Genomic DNA, 24,549 nt, shown 5'->3' with positions numbered 1-24,549 from the left:
CCACATTCACACACATACAAAACATTTCTTAATTACTTATTTTGCATGAGATTAGAGAATCTCTCATCATTGAGAAGTTTTTGAGGGTTGGGAGGATTGTTTATCAATATTTCGAATTGGGTTTTCTTTTTCCTAGTTAAATATTGTTGCTTGAAAGGTGTAGGAGATGATGTTGCAAATGATGTAGCTGTATAGGGTTCATCCCTGCTGTTAACTAATTTTGAATGCATGCTTCGTATCAATTGTCAAAAAGTGAGCAGACAAAAAGGCACAACAAAATTTAAAAAAAAAAAAAAAAAATACCAAATGTGTCCTGAAATGCCAAAATTATATTATATGTTGAATTCTTTGCAGATTCATTCGTTCAAGGGTGTTTTTCTATAATGTTTGGAGAAGGCATCTTGACATCACATAAAAGGACATTGACAAAGGGTTTATGGCATTAACAAATTAATATGATACAACTGTCTACTTCTAGTGACCCATTTTGAATTTTGATAAACCCTACTCCGAAAAAATCTTGGGTCTAACTGGTTGTACATTCTTTGTCTACTTATCAAATGATGGAGATAGAAAGCGCTTATACAACCGTTTACATGATAGAATCTCTATATGCAAACTTAGACAGTCGCATATACTTCCTTTCCCCATAATCTAAATTGACTAGAGCAGTATACTTCCTTTCCCCGTAATCTAGGTTACAAAGTTGCTGTGCATAGTTGGCAACCTACTTAATTCTTAGTCTTCTTTCCTAGAAGTGATAAGTGAGCTTGACACTTCATTTGCATAATACTTATTAATCTTCATTCTTGTTCAAACTAAATAAGTGAGCTCGAATATAAAATAGTCAATCTGCTACAGCAGTGTGTTACCCTCCTACTCCGAGTTTAGATTTAACTTTAGAATATCGCTCGAATAAAAAGAGAAAAATATTCAAATTACTTATGTGAATAGTACTTATTAGTCTTTTTTTTTCTCTATATAGGAGTTGTGAGCGAGCTTGACACGCCATTCTTGATGAGTTAACACTCAAAACCTCACACTGCACTCCAAATATATGGTAAAGGTCAGTTTTGTGCTCTCTACAAGTTAACTGCTTATGTTTTCACAGTTTTGTGCTCTCTACAAGTTAGCTGTTTATGTTTTCACAGTTTTGTGCTCTCCACAAGTTAACTGTTTATGTTTTCACATTATCCTTTGCTAATCGGAACCCCGTTGCTTAGTTTCCTTCTCACTTCCACTTTTCAGTCCATTCTTGGGTACATTATTCGATTTCGTGATAAGGATATCACCTGAAAAGGTATCACATATTTTGATTTCAGTTCAATGTTTCAGTCATTGTTTGCGGATATTATTATCAATGTGGGAGTTCTGTTTTCAGTTTGCTGGATATTTTGAATTATTTTGCGCTCATCTGTTATAAATGTTTAATTGGGAGTGGTTTGAGTTTTTCGTCTTCAGTTTCATCTGATTGTCGTGTGCATGAAACGGAAAAAATTAGACGTGATACAATGTATATCCGATGATTTTAGTTTGATCTGTTGATCTTTGATTTACTGTAAATACAATTTGATGGATGAACTTTTCCCAAACCAAAACCAGTCTGCATTTATCTAAAACCCGCATTTTCGTTCTATTGTTGCACATTGATCGGTTTCTTATCGTTTTATTTTCAGCTACATTACCCTCTGTAAGCTGCATCTCTAGTCCAAGAACAATGTGAAAAGCAATTGAATATGAAGTGACATTTTTGTGCCCTTAACTGCAGAATGAATGTATCTGCTGAAGGAGTTGAAGCTGTGGCAGAGGTTGTTCCTTGGGAAGAAGTATCTGAGTCATTGGAGCAAAAGAGGATTGATTATTTAGCAGCAAAGAAAAAATCGCTGCGAGCCCGTTATATATATGGCGTAATCTTCTTATTTACAAATCTTTGTGCTTGGTTTATTCGCGACTATGGGCAAGGGGTTCTGCCTCAGCTCCATTGTATGTAACAGTTCTCCCTTCTCAAAATATTTGGTTTTACTTCTGACTTAATTTTGGTCCCTACCATTATAAAACGTTATGCAGATCAAAAGCTATATTCATTGCGATCTTTATCTGATACAATATCCCAAAAACATGTTCTTTCTCACATAACCAACATTTAAAAACAGAAATTTCTAATCCTGCCACACATTAATGGAGGCGGTTTACACATAATTGGGAATAGAAAAGGTATATGTGGTGATGCTTTCTGTGTGTTTACTTCTTAAATTTCTATTGCAGATTTTAAATCTTGTGGAATTCGCGGAAGCGATTGTTTCCGTACGCTGGGAGTTCTTCGCGTGAGTTTAGGAAGCTTTGTATCTTTCTTCTTGTCCTATGAGTGCTTTTCTGTTACAGAAGAACCTTATTACATATGTTGATTGTTGAGTCATAAGATTCTGATGGCAGGATTGATATCTGTTATCATATAATGGATAAGGAAATAGCTTATACCAATAAATTGTTACTGTATATTTCATCATTGTTTTCGGCTACGAATTTTCCTATCTATAATTCTCTGCCCTTAAAGATCAAGCATCCTTAACATCGAATTCAGATATTTTTCTTTCTAATGTTCCTCACTGCATCTAAAACAAGAAAACTAAGTGAAGCTCGCAATGTATGGCATTCTGGATTGTGGGGATTCAAGTTTTGCATATTGTTTGTGTCAATGGTGGTTCCACTCTTCATCCCTCCACACTTCATTCAATTATACGGTACATTTATTTTAGGCTCAATCAGAAACACTTCATGGCATATATATTTTTTTCGCCTTTCTTGATCTTCGGTATTTTATGTAACAGCTGAGAAACAACATGACTTACTTGACCCATCTGGTTTTAGAATATAGGAGAAGAATCTGTTTCAATGGTTATTTTTTGCAATCACGCCAGATTTATGCAAGTAGATACTATGCTTAAGAAAGAAAAGTTAATAACATAATCTGTGCCGAAAAACAGAATATACTTTATATGGGTTCTGTTACCAAAAAATACTTATACTTTCCTTCAAATGAAACACCTATGACCTATCTCATCCTCCATTCTTGATACATCTTAAAAAATAATTTCTAAAAATTAACAAACTTTTCCTATTTTCTTACAGGTGAATTTGCTCGTGTCGGTGCAGGGTAACATTTCTGATTTTGATTCTACACATGCTTGAACTGCTTGCTGTTAAGCCATATTTAAAACTTTTCAAATCCATATCGGCGAGTGGTTTTAGAAATCTGTAGTGCCGTGTAACTAAATGTGTAGAAGACCGAAAATCTAAAACCGATGAACAAATCTTATGCAGTGTTACAATAGAAATAGTTCCTGTTAGATCTTAGAAAGACATTGTTTCAACCCCTTGTTAAGATGAAGGTGCAGCTTGGATTGCAGAAAATTTTATGGCTAACATATGGTTTATACTCTTCATGACAGGATATTTCTCGTTCTTCAACTTATAAGTGTGATCCAGTTTATTACATGGTGGAATAAGTACTGGATGCCTGATGAGCAAAAGAAGCACAGGTATGGCTTCTTATTAACAAGGACTCCATGATGCTTCCATTCCGTGTGATATACAAATTCATTATTGGTACTGTACTTCTCGGATGAACTTGGTCACAGTGTATTTCTAGCTCCTTTAGTCCAAGCTCACGTCCCTGCACAATTTTCTGTTACATACACTTCAATATCCATGACATCTTTTCGTGCAGCACAAAGTATCCACATATTCTGGTTTATCGGGGGAAGGAAAGGATAGTTGTATTCGGAATCACACAGTATTCTATTATATAAGCATAACTTACGGAATTATGACTATTGCTTTATCTTTTTATTTCTTCTGTTGGTCATAAATTCACTTGATAGATCTTCTCTTATACTCTACAGCTGCTCCCTTGGGTTATTCATGTCTACACTGTTTTACATTGCTTCTATGGGTGGAATCGCATTCATGTACTCATCATACGGGATGAAATTATCGTGTGCTCTCAACATCTTTTTCATCACATGGACTGTGATTCTACTTGTCGTGATGATGGTGATATCACTACATTCGAAGGTATACATTTCTCTTCCCAACACGTCTATCTGATGTATATCTTCATTTTAGTATTTTTTTTTTTGTTCAAAGATCGCATCCTTACTCGAGTTAAGAAGAGATTCTCTGTGTTTGCTTAAAAACAGGTAAACAGAGGTCTTTTATCTTCCGGAATTATGGCTTCATATCTTGTTTTCCTATGTTGGTCTGCCATCAGAAGGTTAGGACTTCAATCCATGTATCAAGTATTCAGATTCAGCTAAACTTTCTATGAGATGTTTTCTCACCGTTCTTAACTCCTCGTGCTTATTGTGTATCGGTTATATTCTCCGGTAGTAAATTTATGCCATGAATTATTTAACTTTCGTCTAAATCAAGATAATTTCATGTTTCATTCAACTTACGATTAATTGAAATCTCCTAATATGTTTCATTCAACTTAAAAAATTAGTTATTGTGCACATCTTAATACATGGATTTTCAGTGAACCTGCAAATGAGGAATGCAACAGACAAAAACAAGGGAATGAAGGTCACGATTGGACTACAGTACTAGTAAGAGTTGATTAGTTCTTTTTTTTTTCTTTTTGTTTTTTGGTTGCCTCTTTCAACTGGTTCCGAGTTCTCACTTTGTAGATCATTAAATCGGGCTTGGATATTCTAGTATTCTACCGATGAGTTTAACAATCACACACACCAAATTTACTAAGTATCAATCTCAACAGCAGTAATATGTTGTGTTACACTGTCCTTCTAGCAGGGCTTCCTGATCGCGATATGTTCTATTGTCATGGCGACTTTTTCAACTGGCATAGATTCACAGTCATTTCCGGTGAATATTTTCTCTTTGTGTGTTGCAAGCATAAGTTATACTAACCTTATTTGGTTGCTCAGACAATGGCAGAGAAAGTATTAAAGAGAGCAAAGTTTGAAATATGCAACATTGTTTCTTACTGACTGCTAAAACTTAAAAAGTTACCAAGATGTTCAATCCTGTTATTTAGCAGAAAACTAAAACCTACTTCTCGTGCTATCCAGTTTTACAAAGATCAAGTTCGAGAGGATGACGACATCCCTTACAAGTACGGATTTTTCCACCTAACATTTTCCTTGGGGTGCATGTATTTTGCGATGTTGTTCATCAGTTGGAACCTCAGTAACTCCGCTAAGAAGTAAGGAATCATCTATCATTCACAGATGACTTTATTTGGGAGATCTCCATTTCGTATGAAATTGATATGGTTAACTAACACTCTGGAAAAACATTCAGGTGGAGCATCGATGTCGGATGGACTAGTACATGGGTAAAAATCGTCAACGAATGGTTTGCAGCTTCAGTATTGTGTAAGTAATCCCGTATATATGATTTCTTAGTTGGATTGCTTCTGTACGCGTAAATCGGTTTATTTTTGTGCATACCATCATCTTTCTTGATTTTTAAATTAAATTTTAATGCAGTATGGACGTTGATTTCGCCGGCGGTGAGGCAGTCGAAAGTGATGGATCGTGAAGAGGCTGTGCAGGAGATTGATAACTCAGACGTGCCATGATTGATTGATTATGTAATCTCCATTTGTTACATTGCCATTATTCTTTCTGTATCTGTTATTCTTCAAACAAGTCACCAAAGACACGGGGACGAATAAGCCATCAATATTCCTTTTTTTTTTTTTGGGAAAACTTCAAAGTCAATCTCACTCCAGTATTGCTATAACGGCAGTCAATTCCAATAAAAAGAGAATTGTATTTCTTGAAACTACTGTTGTATAACACAAGTCCTATATGAATTAGTATTTAAGTTGATTTTCACACTTTTTTTAACTTAGAACACCCTCCTATTTATCTATAATCATTTGATTGAATAAACTAAGGAAGGCCTGAGGCTGAGTCTAAAAAACGTCAAACAACTAAAAGATAATAGCCCTATCAAGAGCCCGACCTCGATGTCATCCTCGATAAATTTTTTATGACATTAGTAGCTAACATTTCAATAACAGAGTGTTTTATCGTGTTACTCATATTATCACTGCAATCAATATAAACATCATCAATAATATTGTTACAAAAATCGATCCCTTGGTGCCTTAAAAGGATAAGTTTTTTTGTACGAACAACATGCACAAAGAAATTTACGGTGCCTTAAAAGGATATTGTCAAATGCCTATAAAATTAAAACAACATAACCAAGTCATTTATTTTATTTTATATAAATGTCAAATTTTCTTTCATTATTTTATGATAATTTGTTTGGTTGTACCCAATGCACTCTGGACACATCGCCCACTGCTATCCTATCAGCCACTAATTGCATAATTTGCATATAATTTTTAGCTTAAATAATTGCTGTCAAAAAGTCCCAAAACAAAATGATGCACGTTTAAACAACGCCATCTCACAAATCCTGTTTCTTCATTCTATATAAAAGCAGAAGCCATTTCCCAAACTCAACACTCACAAAAGCACTTTCCCTTCTCCTTCAAAATCCTCAAAACCCCATCAAAATACAAGAAAAAAAAAACACTTCAACTCTTGAACATGTTCAACCAGTCTCTTTTTTCCATTTTGGTTACATTGCTAATTGCCTCAGTGGTCAAGGCAGCGGTTGACCCAGTCCAAGCCAGTGGCCATGGGCCAATCCTTAAGATGTACATGCATGACATCTTGGGAGGCAGCAGCCCCACAGCTAGGCCCATCATTGGTCTACTTGGCAACATCTACGGCGGCTAAGTGCCCTTTGCCAGGCCCATAGGCTTCATGCCGCCATAAGACGGGGTAGCCATTCCCAATGCTAGTGGAGCCATTCCAACCGTCAATGGCGTTAATGGGATTCCACTTGGCACCGGCTTAGTTGGTACAACATTCTCTGGAAAATAAAATGGTCAGGCTCCTCAGACTCCATTAAGTCCAGATGGTTTGAGCCTAGATTTGGAACCATCATTGTCATCGATGATATTCTGACAACATCACCTGATCTGGGCTCGCAGACGATCAGAAAGGCCCAGGCGTCTACGTTGCCAGCTCGGCTGACGGGTCAACGCAGATGATGGCGTTCACAGCCATAATTGAAGGAGGTGAGTATGGGGATGCCTTGAACTTCTATGGGATATTCAAAATTGGGAGCCCCATGTCACACTTGACTGTGATTGAAGGGACTAGCAAGTTCAAGAGTGCAAGTAGGTTTGCTGAAGTCAAGTCCCTCATACCTCATGGCCAACATGTCAGTGATGGTGTTGAGGAAAGTAAAGCCTGTTAGGGCTAATTTGATGTAATATGATATCAATCACCTACATTGATTACTTTCCCTCTATATGGATGTGTAGAATAAGGAACAACTTATGTAGGCATGATTGTAGGATCTTAATTGATCATTGTATTGTATAAATACCTTCGTATTGATCTATTGTAAAGTGAATGAATTCGTATATACAATTATCGAATTCTTTACATGGTACTAGAGCTTCTGGGCCTCTGATAACCAATTTCTTTGCCGTTTACAACACAGCAAGAAACCCTAACAACCATATTTCTTCTCGCCGACATCCATGGTGCTCGAAGATACCACCATAACCACATCCTCAGCCAAGCCTGAGATGAGCCAAGCCTGAGTCGTGCCATGATTATGGCTCTCAGTGCTAAAAATAAGGAAGGTTTTATTGATGGGACCATCAAAAGGCCAAGAGGAACTTCTGCCGCAGAACTTCAACGGTGGACACGCTGCAATAATCTTGTCAAGTCATGGCTTCTCAACTCGGTCTCCCAAGATATTAGGGCAAGTGTGATTTACAATGACATTGCTCATGATATCTGGGATGATTTGAAGGAACGTTTTTCACATGTGAACAGCGTACATCTCTTTCATATTGAACAAGAGATACATAGCTGCGTTCAAGGTAATATGAATATTGGTGCTTACTATACCAAATTGAAAAGTCTCTGGGATGAGCGTGATGCATTGTGCTCTATTCCAAATTGTACATGTGGCACTATAAAAGAAGTGTTGCAGTTTCAGCAAAATCAAAAGACCATGAAGTTTCTGATGGGGCTTAATGATGCTTACGCAGCAGTTAGAGGACAAATCTTACTTATGGATCCTCTTCTTGCCGTTAACAAAGCCTACTCACTTATCATACAAGATGAGAAACAAAGAGCAGTTTCAAATCACACATCTAGCAAAGCCTTCATCATCGATGCAGCAGCTTTTGCAGTACGAGGTAATTCAAAGAATTCTAATAGGAACTTCACACCCAAGAATCCCCATTTTCATTGTGATCGCTGCAACGTCGTAGGGCACACCTCAGAGACATGTCGGGCACATCTTAAGTGTGACTATTGTGGGTTGAAAGGCCACACTATTGACTACTGTCGCAAGCTAAAGAGGATGAATTCCTCCAATGACAAGGCTGATCATCAAGATTGAAGTGGATTTGTTTCGAAGAAGAACCATGTTGATTCTAATCCGGCAAGTTCAGCAGCGCCTTTTCCTTCGTATAGCCTTACTGCGGAACAATATCATCATCTCTTTGCTCTTCTCGACAAGAACAAGTCCAACCACCTGGCCAATCATGTCACTTCCGTGTTTAGCATGAATGATCTATCAGGTCAAAATTTTTGTGCTTCATTTTTCAGTGAAGACACAAGTTGGATCTTTGACACTGGAGCCACAGACCACATTGTTTGCCCGCCCCACTTGATAACTAGCAGTAAACCCATTACGAGTCGACAAATGCATCTTCCCAACCAGGCTCTTGCCAATGTGCCTCACGTTGGCACCATTCGTTTCTCGAATGATCTTGTTTTACATAATGTGCTTTGTGTTCCATCATTCAGATTGAATTTGATATCTGTTAGCAAACTTGCTAAAACCTTTTCGTGCTTTGCCATATTATGCTTCAGGACCAACGATCGGGGATGATGATTGGGACGGGAACTGAGCGAGAAGGACTTTATTATCTTGATACTGTGAAGATACTTAGCAGCCATTCTGTTTCAGCCATCACCACAACTTCCCCTCAGCTTTGGCATCAACATCTTGGCTATCTCTCCAATAAAAGCCTCCCTGCCCTATCTCATTCTGTTAGAACCATGCCATTTTCTGATATTGGTGATTGTGCAATATGTCCATTAGCTAAACAGACCCGTGTTTCATTTCCATTGAGTTCAATTAATACACATGCCCCTTTTGAATTAATTCATGTTGATATTTGGGGAGGTTATCATGTTCCTACCATTACTTGGGCATAATATTTTTTAACCATAATTGATGACTATTCATGATGCACTTGGGTCTACCTTATGCACCATAAGTCCGATGCTCGTCAATACCTTACTACCTACATCAACCTTGTTGAAAACCAATTTTCTTCTAAGATTAAAACCATTCGTAGTGACAATGGACCAGAATTTATGATGACACAAATTTTCTCAGATAAAGGGATTTTCCATCAGACTAGTTGTGTTTCTACCCCACAGCAAAATGGCGTAGCCGAGCGAAAACATCGTCATCTCCTTAATGTAGCCCGAACCCTATTGTTTCAAGCCAATCTTCCTAAGAAGTTTTGGGGTGATGCCATTTTAACCGCCATATATCTTATTAATCGTACTCCCGCCTCAGTCTTTAAGGGGAAAATGCCCTATGAACTGCTCTTTCACAAACCACCCACCTATGATCATCTCAGGGTTTTTGGGTGCTTATGTTTTGCCTCTTCCCATCATCACCGTCCCACCAAATTTGATGCACGGGCTACGCGCTGTATTTTCCTCGGTTATCCATACGGCACCAAAGGTTATCGGTTATATGATCTCACTACGGTGAAAATCTTCATCTTTCGTGATGTCTTGTTTCATGAGACAACATTCCCCTTCCCCTCTTCCGCTGTAGATTCTTCCCTTGTGCTGCCCCACGCTCAAGAGCCTGTTTTTAATGATCCCATGCCTACCTCTTCCACTGACCCTTCTATATCTTCTTCCATGCATAAAACCCATGCACCAGATCTCATGCCTGCGCCCCATACCATGCGTACGACCCCTGACCATTCTCTTGCTTCGGTTCCTCTTCCACGGCTCACACGCACCACCCATCCACCTCGCTATCTTCAGCAGTATCACATCGATGCCACACTCCCTTCTCGATCTCTCCCATCATCTAACTCGGCGTTGCCTAACACTGGAGGTACCTCTCATCCCTTATTCACTGTTCTCTCATATGATCGCTTGTCGCCCACGCATTGTGCTTTCACCACTTCTATTTCAGTTGTGATCGAGCCTCGCTCCTTTGCCCAAGCTTCTTCTGACCCCAAGTGGCGCCTTGCCATGGAACATGAATTGGCTACCCTTGAAGCCAACGACACTTGGTCCCTTCAACCTTTACCTCTTGGCAAGAAACTAGTCGGTTGCAAGTGGGTATACAAAATCAAGTTCAACTCTGATGGATCCATTGAACGGTATAAAGCACGGTTGGTTGCTAAAGGCTACAGTCAGATTGAAAGCTTAAACTACCGCGAAACTTTCACCCCGGTCACCAAACATGCTACTGTCCGTCTCCTTCTTGCTGTTGCTTCTCTCCACCATTGGCATCTCTATCAACTTGATGTTAACAATGCCTTCCTTCATGGAGATCTTCATGAAGATGTTTACATGTCTTTACCTCCTGGTTTCGGTCGAAAAGGGGAGACACGAGTCTGTAAGCTCTATAAATCGTTGTACGGCCTCAAACAAGCTTCCTGTCAGTGGTTTCTTAAACTCTCGTTAGCTCTTAAGCAAGCTGGGTACAGTCAATCCAAGGCAAATTATTCATTGTTCGTCCAAAACCAAGCCAGAAAATTTACTGCTTTTCTTGTTTATGTAGATGATATCATTTTGGCAGGGAATAATCTACAAGACATTGAAGATACAAAGTTCTTTCTTATGCAAAAATTCAAATTGAAAGATCTTGGTCAATTGAAGTACTTCCTTAGCATCGAGATTGCTCGTTCCACCAAGGGCATCACACTTTCACCACGAAAGTATGCTCTTGAGATACTTGAGGATGCTGGTTATCTTGGAGTGAAACCAGCGTCTTCCCCCATGGAGCAGAATTTATCCTTAAGCAAAGATGATGGTGACTATATCAATGATCCTTCTTCTTATCGAATGCTCGTTGGTAGGTTAATCTACTTGACTGTCACACGACCAGACTTGGTTTATGTTGTCCACATTTTAAGTCAGTTTTTGGATAAACCATGAACTCCGCATTTAGAAGCCGCTTATCGAGTATTACGATATGTCAAACACACACCGGGACAAGGCATTTTTCTCCCTGCATCCGGCTCCATTCAATTAAAGGCATTTTATGATGCGGATTGGGCTCGATGTCGTGATACTCGTCGCTCCACCACCGGATATTGTATCTTCCTTGGAGAGTCACTTGTGTCTTGGAAAACCAAGAAGCAAACCACTGGGTTGCGATCAAGCGCTGAAGTTGAATACCGATCTATGGATACAACATGTTGCGAGATCACTTGGCTAAAATACATTTTGAGATACTTGGGCATCTCGCATTCAAACCCTGTTAGGATATTCTGTGACAACCAAGCGACACTTCACATTGCTTCAAACCCAGTGTACCACGAGAGAACTAAACACATAGAGATTGACTGCCACTTGATTCGAGAGAAGATTCAAGGTGGAATAATCAAGACAGCTCACATACGGACCTCATAGCAGCCAACATATATCTTCACTAAGCCATTGAGTCTTCCCCAGTTCACTGCTTTACTTGGCAAGTTGGGAATCATCAACATACATTCCAACTTAAGGGGGAGTGTTGTGGAAAGTAAAGCCTGTTAGGGCTAATTTGATGTAATATGATATCAATCACCTAGATTGATTACTTTCCCTCTATATGGATGTGTAGAATAATGAACAACTTATGTAGGCATGATTGTAGGATCTTAATTGATCATTGTATTGTATAAATCCCCTCGTATTGATCTATTGTAAAGTGAATGAATTCATATATACAATTATCGAATTCTTCACAGATGGGGTTGAGACTTTGCTCGGGATCATCGTTCATCTGAGTTACTGAGAATTTGATGGTGTGGAGATTTTAACTGCAAAGTTTGATTTTATTTTATTTGATTTTATAGTTGGTTAATGCTCAAGTTTTTCAAAATTGAATTTGTATTTCAATTTTAGTTTTGTTATTCATATATACAAGAACAAAATTTCTGTCTTTCATTTGGTCAGTTTCTTCGAATTATCGAAAACTATTGCAGCTGTGTTTCTGTGTTTTGGATCCTTAAGTCCAAGCTCATATGTGGAACAAGAACTATGACAAAGGCCGTGTTATATAAGTGTATACAGAAATGAACAAACTAAAATTGCTGGAAAGTCGAGGTTTTTTCGATATTGGATTTACAACAAACTGTGCCTTCTTACAAATCGAGCTTGAACGAATTGCTCTATTGTCTTGTGATGTATATTTAAACTAACCTAAATAATAGATTCATTTAAACCAAATTAAACTCGCAATCGCACGAATCAATTGTAGACTTATAGTAATATATGCAAATATGAGGTCGATCCCACATGATTGCTTTAACACCAATTTAACCGATTAATCACGCTAGACTTAATTAAACCAACAAAGGATAGATTGAGTTGAATAATTGAGTAATTGATTAAAACTAAAATTAACTAGAAAAATAAAATACAATTAACTAAAACACAAGTAAACCTAAGGTTATGAATCCACCAACAACAATCCTATTTACTTTTCCTAAAGCCAACTATTATCCAATTACCATGCCAATATTACCGGTTGTTCTTTCTAAGGTATGAATTAATCCGTGGTTAGGCATAAACTCTTGTATCTCTACAAGATAATTATATCCTATTGGATAGGCATACAATTAAACACTTAAAAACCCATTAAGCATAGAAGAATCATGTCAACCAAGTAGGACTAGCTTGATATTGGTCATCCTCACTAGTTTGTCTACTCTTCTTAATCTTAGTTCCAAAAAACCTAATTGATATTGGTCATCCTTATAGATTTATCTAACTATCTAGATGCAAAATTCCTAAAGGTGACCAGTCATTAGAAACTCGAACCTAGAATAAAATACCCACAAAGATTTAGAATATAACATGGCATATAATCAGATAATAATTAACAAAGTACTTCGCAATGTCATGGCTTCATCATAAAGCTTAGAAAATAACTTAGTTACACAAAGAAATAAAAATAAAAGAGACATAGAACCCGGAATCCATGGCAAAGCACTTCCCTAAGCTCTTCTTCACAAATTGCGGAGATGGTGAATGGTGTATAGTGTGGGTGATATAGGGGATGCGGGGGGTGATGGATCCTTAGAGAGAGATTAGGGACCTTATTTATACTAGAATAACCTTAAAAGGTATGGGAGAAAGTCTCCTAAAATAAAACAAACTCCTAAACAATTAATGACACAAACTAGGAAAGAATCCTTCTTGACTTGGGAAACACGGAATCTGTCTTGCACGCCAGTTTTGGGGTTGATTTATCTTCTGGAAAAATCTGTAAAAATATGGGAAACGTAGCTTTATCTCTTATCTTTCCAGGCATATATCGCACTCCACTAGGAAAAATCGGGAAAGCCTCCAAATCTTCATTCTCCCACAGCTGCGCAGTTCTGACGGGAAAACAACTTCTGCAGGATTGATTTGTGAAACTGGAATGAATGGCTTCATGGAAAATTATGAAATTCGGATACAACGATCTTCAGCCTCTTAGCTTCCTTCTCCAATTGGCCTTGCATCAAAACTCCTCTGGAAAATCGAATTATCACCAAACACATACTAAGTGCATAGATTGGCTGAAACTGAGAAAAGGAAATTAATAAGGCTCTTTTATAATCAATTCCTTAACAAAACTTAGGATAATTTATATGAAAATATGATAAATAATGCACCTATCATCTTGCAATCCAAGAAACTCCTATGAAGAAAATAGAAAGACAATTGAAACGAATCCAAGTGCACGAACCAAACGGGACAATTGAGAAAATGAAGAGAACCCTGATAGGATCGATGGGAAGAGAGCCTTGGAAGCGAAAGCAGGCACTGAGATTTCAAAGAGAAGAGAGGTTGTTGAACTTAGGTAGGGACCAAATGTACGAGGAACAAGATTTAAGGAGCCCCCAACAGCCAGGGGTATTAAGAAACACATAGCACTTGAAAGTTTTTGCCTGAAAATGACAGACAACTTTCATCGCTTTTAACTCGCGGAAGGGCGAAAGCTGACTTAACACGTTGGCTGACAATCCAATCCAAAGTGAGTAAAACCCATATATCTAGCAAAAATCGAAGCAAGCAGTGCTTCGTTCCTATATGTTTGAGTTTTTTAGTGGAAATTTCCTTTCATCAATCTTATTTGTCCCACATTGATCAAGTTGGAAAGTTTCATACGTTTTATAACATCAAGTTCATTTTACAAACCGATTTGAAAGATGACCATGGAGAACAAAATTAGGCTTGACCTTGGACCTTGTTCGGGTGTGATAAGATGGGCCTCAGACTTTAATTAAATATTAAATTCAATAATTAATTTATTAAACTAATTTTGGATTTAGTTTAATCTTTTTTATTTTCAACATACTCATTCTTTCGGATGAAGTCCGAGAATGTCTAAAAAGGTATGAGGAAAAGATGAAGCCACACACTCCTTTTATTGAACAGTTGTCCCCCAAATTCATACATGTTGTAAACAGGCATATTATTACTATATATACATGCATTTGCATATCAATCAAACACACATAAATCATTCTTCCTACGAATTATGCCAAATCCTATCTTCCTAAGAGAACTAGAATGACATTCGCCAGAAGTCAAGTTTTCCGATGCTAGGATTTTGACTTAGATCGTTGAATCCTAATGAAACTTACGTCAATCAAACTACAAGCACAAAGTAAGGATAAAATTCTATTTCAAAGACATTGCGTTACGCAAGCCTCGATCTTTACTTTATTTGTTTAATATTAGTTTCATTTATTTATACTTTGTCAATATACTTAGTTGCCATTTATTTGTTTATAAGCTTATTCAATTTTATTTCTACATACATATACATATATTTGTCATTGATTGTTGATATTATCCAACACTACATTGGCTTAGTCTTAGCATTGGAATTAACTGGGGCTGGACGTAGTTGTCCAACTTGATTGTGTTTTGTTTGGTAAGCACAATTAACGCACGTGCTTATAAAGAATTGGACTATTCCTCGTGTTCTTAATGGTTTTACGGTTCAAACTACACTCCCTATCATTCCATGTGTGCTTAGAATATTACATTGTTGTGTCAGGGTTTAGCCCAAGTGGCGAAGAAGGATGGTGGGCACTAGGTTAGGAATAGGATTGGTCAATTGCTCGCTTACTCTAATGTAACCGGAAAAAAAATCACTGAATATTTTTATTTGTTTTCAAGATACATCTATGACGTCATATTCATTCAATATCTAAGTAAGTCATTGGATTAGCCCAAATAGTGAAAGATGGTGAGTAATATATTAGAATTAAAGATAGGTCAAATAATCGATTCCTCGAATGTAACAAAGAAAAAAAAAAACTCGAAATTTCTTTTTCTGCAAGCCAAAAAAACCCAAAATTTCAGACACAGGTTTTGCCAAATATAGCAAAAAAGGTTGTTGTGAGCCAGAGTTCGAAACAATAGATTTTCTTTGAAACCAAAACGAGAAAAATATCCATTGTTACAGCTTACAAGTCTAAAAAGCAGTTCTAACGAACGAGAAAATTCATGGCACAAAAGATTGGAGATTACTGTCATCTGCAATGATGATCAGTTCATTTGTGTACAGATAAATGTTATGAGGAACCAATGATACAACAAACCCACTTCTCTTTGTGGTCGGTGACCACAACTAATTCACCTTTAAGAAAAATTCAAATTATTCGTACAAATAAAATAATCCAACAGCTTCACCTCCCGAGTTTGGAGCAGTCTCAACCACTCCATGGTGACAATCCTCCTCTATATCAAGACCAACACTTGCCGCCAACCATCGTACCCCCGCACGAAAACTTCAGCATTCGATTCTAAATACAGCAGATACCAAAGTTTCAGAATGTTCAAGCAGACATTTTCGTCTATTTTCACTGTACTGCTGATTGCAAATATGCAGATAGCAATACTAGTTGTGGCTGCAGTTGAACCTGCAGCTGTGGGCAGCGAACCAGTTCTGGAAATATACATGCATGACATTCTTGGAGGGAGTAGCCCTACGGCTAGGCCAATCACTGGCTTGCTAGGCAATATATACAGCAGTGAAGTGCCCTTTGCAAAGCCGATAGGGTTCCTTCCTCCAGACGGTGGTGTGGCTATCCCTAATGCCAACGGTGCCATTCCAACTGTGAATGGCGCCAATGGTCTCCCACTAGGAACCGGCTTATCTGGTACATCCTTCGCAGGAAATCCTAATGGTGAAAAGAATGGCAATACAGCTACCCAACTGGCACCAGACGGGTTGGGACTAGGCTTTGGGACAGTCACCGTTATTGATGACATACTGACCTCTAGTCCCGAATTGGGTTCACAGACAATTGGGAAAGCTCAAGGAGTCTATGTTGCAAGCTCTGCCGATGGATCAAGTCAGCTGATGGCATTTACGGCTATGATGGAAGGAGGTGAGTACAATGATAACCTCAACTTCTTCGGAGTGTACAAGATTGGGAGTAGCAAGTCACAACTGTCAGTGACTGGCGGGACAGGCAAGTTCAAGAATGCCAATGGAATTGCAGAGTTGAAACCACTGATTCCTCCAGGTCAGCAAGCAACAGATGGTGCAGAAACATTGCTAAGGATTACCGTTCACTTGAAGTACTGAGGATATCTGGTCCATTGTGCGGATTTGAATGTGATATATAGTGTCTGTGATTGTATTAGCTACAGTTGTATGTGGAGTATCTCTAAATTGTAATCTTGTCTTTAACTGTTGTTCTCAAGTATGCAATGCAGCAATGCCTAATGAAAGGAATCTATTTCAAGTGATCATCCTACCGCTGAAGGCAAGGAACAAAATCAAACAGAGAAGGTCGTCGACACTTTGTAGATCATTAAGTAGGGCTTGGATATTCTAGTATTCTACCGATGAGTTTAACAATGACAGGAACCAAATTTACTCAGTATCAATCTCAACAGCAGTAATTGTTGTGTTGATGCACAAAAATCAGTGGGGACTTTGGTACAACAGAAAGTGTTAAGTTTGTGACCTTCGCTAGATTGCTTCGGTCACTAGTGTGGATAAGTATGTAAATGGATAGGGACAGGGAAGCAAACACAAGATGTACGTGGTTCACCTAGATTGGCTACGTCCACGGAGTAGAGGAGTTCTCATTAATTGTGAAGGGTTTACACAAGTACATAGGTTCAAGCTCTCCTTTAGTGAGTACTAGTGAATGATTTAGTACAAATGACATTAGGAAATATTGTGAGAAAATGATCTCTATTTATAGAAGAGAGTTTCTAGTTTCATTCTGACATTGACACGTGTCGTGTTGTGATTGGCTTCTGATGTTGACACGTGTCGCGGTATGATTGGTTTCTAATGTCGACATGTGTCGCGCTGTGATTGGTCTCCTGGTTAGAGGGAAATTCTTCTGGGTCCTTGACGGTATAAAGTTGACCGGTGCTCAGTAGTTTCAGGATTGGTCAGGTATGGTACAAACATGTTGTGTTACGCTGTCCTTCATGCAGGGCTTCCTGATTGTCATATGTTCTATCGTCATGGCGACTTTTTCAACTGGAATAGATTCAGAATCATGTCGGGTTAATACTTTCTCTCTGCGTGTTGCAAGCATAAAGTATACTAACCTTATGTGGTTGCGAAGAAAATGGCAGAGAAAGTATTAAAGAGAGCAAAGTTTGAAATATTCGACATTGTTTCTTAGCTAAAACTTAAAAATGACCAGATTTTCAATCCTGTTATTTAGCAGAAAACTAAAACCTACTTCTCATGCTATCTAGTTTTGCAAAGATCAAGTTTGAGGGGATGACGACATCCCTTAAAAGTACGGATTTTTCCACCTAACATATTCCTTGGGGTGCATGTATTTTACAATGTTGTTCAGCAGTTGGAACCTCAATAACTCAGCTAAGAAGTAAGGAATCATCTATCATTCACAGATGATTTTATTTGGGAAATCTCCGTTTTGTATGATTTCGATATGTTTAATTAACACTCTGGAAAAACATTCAGGTGGAGCATCGATGTCAGATGGACTAGGATATAGTAAAAATCATCAACGAATGGTTTGCAGCTTCAGTATTCTGTAAGTAACTCCGCATATATGATTTCTTAGTTAGATTGCTTCTGCACACATAAATCGGTTTATTTTTGTGCATACCATAATCTTTCTTGGTTTTTCTTTAAAATTTTATGCAGTATGGACGTTGATTTCGCCGGCGGTGAGGCAGTCGAAAGTGATGGATCGTGAAGAGGCTGTGCAGGAGATTGATAACTCAGATGTGCCATGATTGATTGATTATGTAATCTCCATTTGTTACATGGCCATTGTTCTTTCTGTATCAATTATTCTTCAAACAAGTCACCAAATATACAGAGACGAATAAGCCATTAGTTTCCTTTATTTTTCGGGAAAACCCCAGAGTCAACAACACTCCAGCAGTACTATAACGGCTGTCAATTCCGATAGAAAAACAATTGTACTCCTTGAAACTACTGTTGTATAACCGAAGTCCTATATGAATTAATATTTATTTGCATCAATAGACATTATACATAGATTCAACCAAAAAATAGGCTCATGTACAGGATACTATCATTACCGCATGAACAATTAGACATCCAACCCGTAATCGCAACAACTCAATTGCAAAAGCGGAGCTCTACCAACTGAGCTCTTTATAAATAGAGAAGTGATAGGTTGGAGACGGTTATCCTGAATGCGGATGGCACCCGGTATGAGTATATGGAGCTGAGGAAGGATTAATGTCCGCCCAGAAGAAAGTGGAAATTCATTATTCATCTTTGTTGTATTTAGAGACTATAATGTGTTTGGCATATTGTGAAAAGCAAGTTACAAAATTATACATATAAGATTATACAGTTAATCAGTTATGCCTAATTCGTACTAACATGAAAACAATTGCATGTCACGTATTTGCAATTTTTCTATGAGCATGCCGTCCATTTATTCAAGGATATACTGTTCATATGGTGTCCATAAATATTTTTGTTATTTACTGGTACAAAGGACGGCCTGAGCCTAAAAGAACAACAAACAACTAAAAGATAATAGCCGTATCAAGAGCCCGACTCTTCATGTCATCCTCGATAAGTTTTTATGACATTAGTATAGCTAACATTTCAATATCAAAATGTTTCATCATGTTACCCATATATTATCAACACAATCAATATCAACATTAATATTATTGTTCCAAAATCCATCCTGTGGTGCCTTAAACGGAGAAGTTTTTTTTTGTCAACATGCACATAGATTTTTTATGGTGCCTTAAAAGGGTACGTCAAATGGCCATAAAATTAATATAACATATCCAAGTCAAAAGAAATTTGTTATAACAAGTCAAATTTTATTTCAATAGTCTATGACAATTGGTTTGGTTGTACCCAATGCACAGTGGAAACATCTCCCACTGCTATCCTATCAACCACTAATTGCATAATTTGCGTATACTTTTTAGCTTAAATAAAAGACCTAATTTCTGTCTAAAAGTCCTACAACAAGGTGCACATTTAAACGACTCCATCTCACTAATCCCATTTCTCCATTCTATATAAAAGCAGAAGCCATTTCCCAGACTCAACACTCACAAAAGCAATTTCCCTTCTCCTTCAAAATCCTCCAAACCCCATCAAAATACAAGAAAAAAACTCTTCCAACTCTTCAACATGTTCAACCAGTCACTTCTTTCGATTTTGGTCACATTGCTAATTGCCTCAGTGGTCAAGGCAGCAGTTGACCTAGTCCAAGCCAGTGGCCATGAGCCAATCCTTGAGATGTACATGCATGACATCTTGGGAGGCAGCAGCCCCACAGCTAGGCCCATCACCGGTCTACTTGGCAACATCTACGGCGGCCAAGTGCCCTTTGCCAGGCCCATAGGCTTCTTGCCACCACAAGGCGGGGTAGCCATTCCCAATGCTAATGGAGCCATTCCAACCGTCAACGGCGTTAATGGGATTCCACTTGGCACCGATTTAGCTGGTACAACATTCTCTGGAAAACAAAGTGGTCAGGTTCCTCAGACTCCATTAAGTGCAGACGGTTTGAGCCTGGGATTTGGAACCATCACTGTCATCGATGATATTCTGACGACATCACCTGAGCTGGGCTCGCAGACAATTGGAAAGGCTCAAGGAGTCTACGTGGCCAGCTCGGCTGACGGGTCGACGCAAATGATGGCGTTCATAGCTATGATTGAAGGAGGTGAGTATGGGGACACCTTGAACTTCTATGGGATATTCAAAATTGGGAGCTCCATGTCACACTTGTCTGTGACTGGAGGGACTGGCAAGTTCAGGAGTGCAAGTGGGTTTGCTGAGGTCAGGTCCCTCATACCTCCTGGCCAACACGTCACTGATAGGGCTGAGACTTTGCTCAGGATCGTCGTCCATCTGAGTTACTGAGAATTCGATGCTGTGGAGATTTACTTCAAAGTTTGATTTGATTTGATTTTACTGTTGGTTAATGCTCAAGTTTTTCAAATTTGAATTTGTATTTCAATTCTAGTTTTGTTATTCATATATACAAGCACAAATTAGTCAGTTTCTTCGAATTATCGAAAACTATTGCTGTTGTGTTTTGGATCTTTGAGTCCAAGCTCATCAGTGGAACAAGAACAATGACAAAGGCCGTGTAAGTATACAGAAGTGAACAAACTAAAGATTACTAGAAAGGCGAGGTTTTTTCGATAATTGGATTTACAGTAAACCATGCCTTCTTACAAATCGAGCTTGAACAAATTGCTCCATTTTCTAGCAATCCAAGAAACTCCTATGAAGGGGAAATATGCAATGTTAGTCCTTTGTTTGAGGAAACAGATGGAATATGGAATATTTTATTTGGAATTGTTCTGCAGCTGCACATACTGAAATGGTAGGTTAGAAGCGGCAAGGAAATTACATGCAAAAAAGAGAGAAGAACGAACAAGGGAAACATGGTAGATTTCAATTTTCTTTCAGGATGTGGTCATCTATTAGCCATAGGTATTGAATTTTAGGTTGCAAGTGACACATCCTGACCCCGATATCCTCTGAATATCCGGATAAGCACGTGTTGGCCGACACCTGAGATTGATGAAAGCCATTTATTGATTACAAGAGTAGTGATTAGGAGGAAATATTCATGAATAAACATTAGAATCTAGAAGTAATAAACAAAATTTAAGGAAGTGTCTAGAGTGCACAGAACACAATCTAAAACAAGATCACAAAAGGAAAGATCATTACAGGATATCACACAAGTGAGTGATAGATTGCTACTGGTAAGGGAATGCCTCGTACATCGTGTCGTAGTCCTCGTTTCTAAGACCTGAATGGGGGCGCAAAACAAAGGTGAGTGGACCAAGTTCATATATACAATAATAATAAAACAGTTATCAAAATACTAAACTCCACAGTTTATATAAAGAAAACTACTAGCATAAAAGGTGATAGGTTTAATGAAAATCCTAGCATGCCAAAAATATCTCAAAAGACATATCATGAAACACAAAATATCAAACGTCTCATAAATTGTCTCGTAGTGCGATGTACTACTAGCAAGATCACTTAAATAAATATATCTCCTGGCCCTATGCCAGCACCATGGTCTCTGCGCCCGTAGCCAGAAATTACTAACTCCCGGCCCAATGCCTGCTCCGTGTCCCTTAACCCGTAGCTAGGGGTTATTTCTTCCGACCTATCTGCCAACACCAGATCCTCGCCTCAGGCGGCATAGTGTCCACTAGGTACACACAAATAATTACGCCTCTCATAAATAACCACTTCAAAGTATAGAGTCATCTATAAAGAGGGGTTTCTAAAACATGTTCTAGCATCCTATCATCATCCATCAGATAGTCTACCAGTTCATGATTTTTATAGAAAATACAATATATTAAAATATAGCTCAATATAGACTGACAATTAATTTCTCACCAAAAACGAGACGATAAACAACATATTACATAAGCATGCTTAACATAAAAATCAATTCATAAACTCATAAGGCATGCATTTTATTTATGCAATTAAACTAGGAAATTATGCAAATTTTAGAAAGGGTTCACTCACAGATACTCCTTAGCAGTAGAGTTGTGCGGATAAGGATTTAGAATTTCCTCACTAGCAACTTCACCTAAGCACAAAAAGGGAGTAAATAAATAAAAGGATTTTCTAAAGGATTTGGGCTTGAACTATATAAAATAAAGGATTTGGGTTGAATGGGTTAAGGTCTAATGAGTTTTAGGATCCTAAGGGTTTAGGGTGAGAAAGGGTGGTTTGGGCTTAAACCTAAACCCACACACGTCAGCACACACATACATACACACACACGCACCTCACACACGTGCACATGCTTAGACACATGCACGGACACACACACACGCACAACATATCACACACACCACAAATACAATCAATCCAACACACACAAACACAAATCTCGGCCTAATGCAAGGCACGACCCAAAACTCACACACAGCACACACACACACACCCTACTCACTAAGCCTAACACACACACACACACACCCTACACGTTGAGCCCACTTTCACACACACACACAACCCACACACATTTACGGTCCATGCAGGGCACAGCCCACAGGCTAAATAATAAGAAGGGAAATGGGCTGGTTCAAGTAAGGGCTAAGGCCCGTGGTTGTTTAAGAAAGCCTGATGGCCTGGTGGCTTTGGGTGTGCTCGGGGAAGAAGACCGGAGCTGTTATAGCTCCGGTCGATGGCAATGTGCAAACCAAAACCTAACCTAAGTACAATAATGAAGAGGGAAGATAGTAGAGTATATTTCATACCCTAGCTTCGTCATGAATGGCCGTGAGAGCTCGGAAAAAATTCCTCGAGAGTCAAGGTTCCGTCGAAAAATGCGGGTGAGCTTCCCTCATGCCTTTCCCATCCTCAAACCTTGGAAAAACCACATAACTTTCAATCCACAACTTCCCACAACAACAATGGTAATTTAAAAAAAAAAAGGAAAAATTAACTTACCTAGCCGGAAAGAATTGAGAGATCTGTCGGAGGTTCTTTCTATAAGTTCTTCGACCTCACTGCGATGAAGAGAAAGATATAGTGCAAGGGAGATGATGATGATGGTTTACACTAGAGCTGCATGCAGATTTCCTGGGTTAGTCACGGTGCAGGGAGAGAAAGGGAGAGAAATGAGAGTTCCCGTTCCCGTGAGAGAGAGAGAGGGAGATATCTGAGAGGGAGGACTCGGGCAGAGGGGAAAGAGGAGAGAGTTAAGAATCTGCCATATGGCAGTTTAGGAATAATAGGGAATCTAGATCAAGGGTTAGGATTAAAAGAGAATAAGGGATGAAATTGATAGATTTAAAATATGTTCTAGGGGAAAATAGAAATAAACTGAAAATATGGGGGTGGTTGTAACAATCTACCCCCTTACAGAAATGTCGTCCTTGAAATTGAGAAGTTACACGAAAAGAAAGGGATATTGGTTCCGCATTGATTCCTCCGTTTCCCAAGTAGCTTCTTTGACCGCATGGTCTCTCTATAGTACCTTTACCAAAGGAATAACTTTGTTCTGCAACACCTTATCCTGTCTGTCAAGGATAGCCACTGGTTCTTCTACATAGCTAGCATTCGTATTTACTTCCAATGACTTTATCTGGATGATATGAGAGGGATCCGGTACATATTTCCGAAGCATGGAAACATGGAAAACGTTATGGATCGGTGACAACTCCGGTGGTAGCTCCAACCTATAAGCAATTGCACCAATTCTCTTAATAATCTGATAGGGACCGACGTATCGAGGACTCAGCTTTCCTCGCTTACCAAAACAAACAACACCCTTTCAGGGAGACAACTTTAGGAATACAAAGTCGCCCACTGTAAACTCACGATCCTTTGAGTGTTTGTCTGCAATGTTTTTCTGTCGGTCTTGTGCCGCTTTCAAATTCGCCTTAATTAGTTGGATATTAGCGTTGGTGGTATCCACAATCTTTGGTCCCACCAACGGCCTTTCTTCTGCCTCTGTCCAACATAATGGCGTCCTACATGCCTTCTCATAAAGTGATTCAAAAGGCGCCATACCAATACTCAAGTGATAACGATTATTGTAAGCAAACTCCGCAAACGGTAAATAGTTATCCCAGCTGCCTTTCCACTGTAACACCGACACTCACAACATGTCCTCTAAAGTTTGAATCGTTTGCTCGGACTAACCATCAGTTTGTGGATGATAAGTAGTGTTGAACAGTAACTGAGTACCCATAACGGCATTAAAGGCTTTCC

General features: G+C 38.6%; 3 protein-coding genes, 1 long non-coding RNA gene and 1 pseudogene across 11 annotated transcripts; 4 read left to right on the top strand and 1 right to left on the bottom strand.

The window, feature by feature from the left end:
• Positions 1–1,028: 1,028 nt before the first annotated feature.
• On the top strand, positions 1,029–18,768 carry LOC126596613 (uncharacterized). 8 transcript variants are annotated; one of them, XM_050263261.1, is made up of 14 exons: positions 1,031–1,066; positions 1,249–1,300; positions 1,769–1,983; positions 2,266–2,342; positions 2,582–2,741; positions 3,130–3,154; positions 3,450–3,539; positions 3,903–4,074; positions 4,200–4,273; positions 4,538–4,607; positions 4,810–4,884; positions 5,091–5,224; positions 5,323–5,396; positions 5,511–5,808. In XM_050263261.1, the coding sequence occupies exons 3-14, from the start codon at positions 1,770–1,772 to the stop codon at positions 5,600–5,602; spliced, it is 1,257 nt and encodes a 418-aa protein (XP_050119218.1). In that variant the 5' UTR covers positions 1,031–1,066; positions 1,249–1,300; position 1,769; the 3' UTR covers positions 5,603–5,808. The 8 variants fall into 8 exon arrangements, with proteins under 8 accessions (XP_050119221.1, XP_050119218.1, XP_050119219.1 ...); XM_050263263.1 differs by lacking the exon at positions 1,031–1,066 and adding an exon at positions 1,677–1,690 and having other exon boundaries at positions 1,197–1,300; XM_050263264.1 differs by lacking the exon at positions 1,249–1,300 and having other exon boundaries at positions 1,029–1,066.
• On the top strand, positions 6,588–12,117 carry LOC126596619 (dirigent protein 18-like; annotated as a pseudogene).
• LOC126596625 (uncharacterized) lies at positions 13,521–14,430 on the bottom strand. Its single transcript, XR_007614004.1, has 2 exons — positions 13,985–14,430; positions 13,521–13,894 (listed from the first exon to the last, which is right to left on the bottom strand). It is a non-coding gene; the product is annotated as an uncharacterized LOC126596625 (long non-coding RNA).
• LOC126596617 (dirigent protein 16-like) lies at positions 16,114–17,084 on the top strand. Its single transcript, XM_050263271.1, has one exon. The coding sequence runs from the start codon at positions 16,159–16,161 to the stop codon at positions 16,915–16,917; it is 759 nt and encodes a 252-aa protein (XP_050119228.1). The 5' UTR covers positions 16,114–16,158; the 3' UTR covers positions 16,918–17,084.
• Positions 18,769–19,851: 1,083 nt separating the features above from the next.
• LOC126596618 (dirigent protein 18-like) lies at positions 19,852–20,805 on the top strand. Its single transcript, XM_050263272.1, has one exon. The coding sequence runs from the start codon at positions 19,966–19,968 to the stop codon at positions 20,701–20,703; it is 738 nt and encodes a 245-aa protein (XP_050119229.1). The 5' UTR covers positions 19,852–19,965; the 3' UTR covers positions 20,704–20,805.
• The last annotated feature ends 3,744 nt before the right edge of the window (positions 20,806–24,549 follow it).

This window comes from Malus sylvestris, chromosome 13 (assembly GCF_916048215.2).
Source record: "Malus sylvestris chromosome 13, drMalSylv7.2, whole genome shotgun sequence".
In the NCBI taxonomy this organism is placed as follows: Eukaryota; Viridiplantae; Streptophyta; class Magnoliopsida; order Rosales; family Rosaceae; genus Malus; species Malus sylvestris.
Note: the sequence above shows the minus strand (reverse complement) of the source record. Positions and strands in the feature narration are given on the sequence as shown.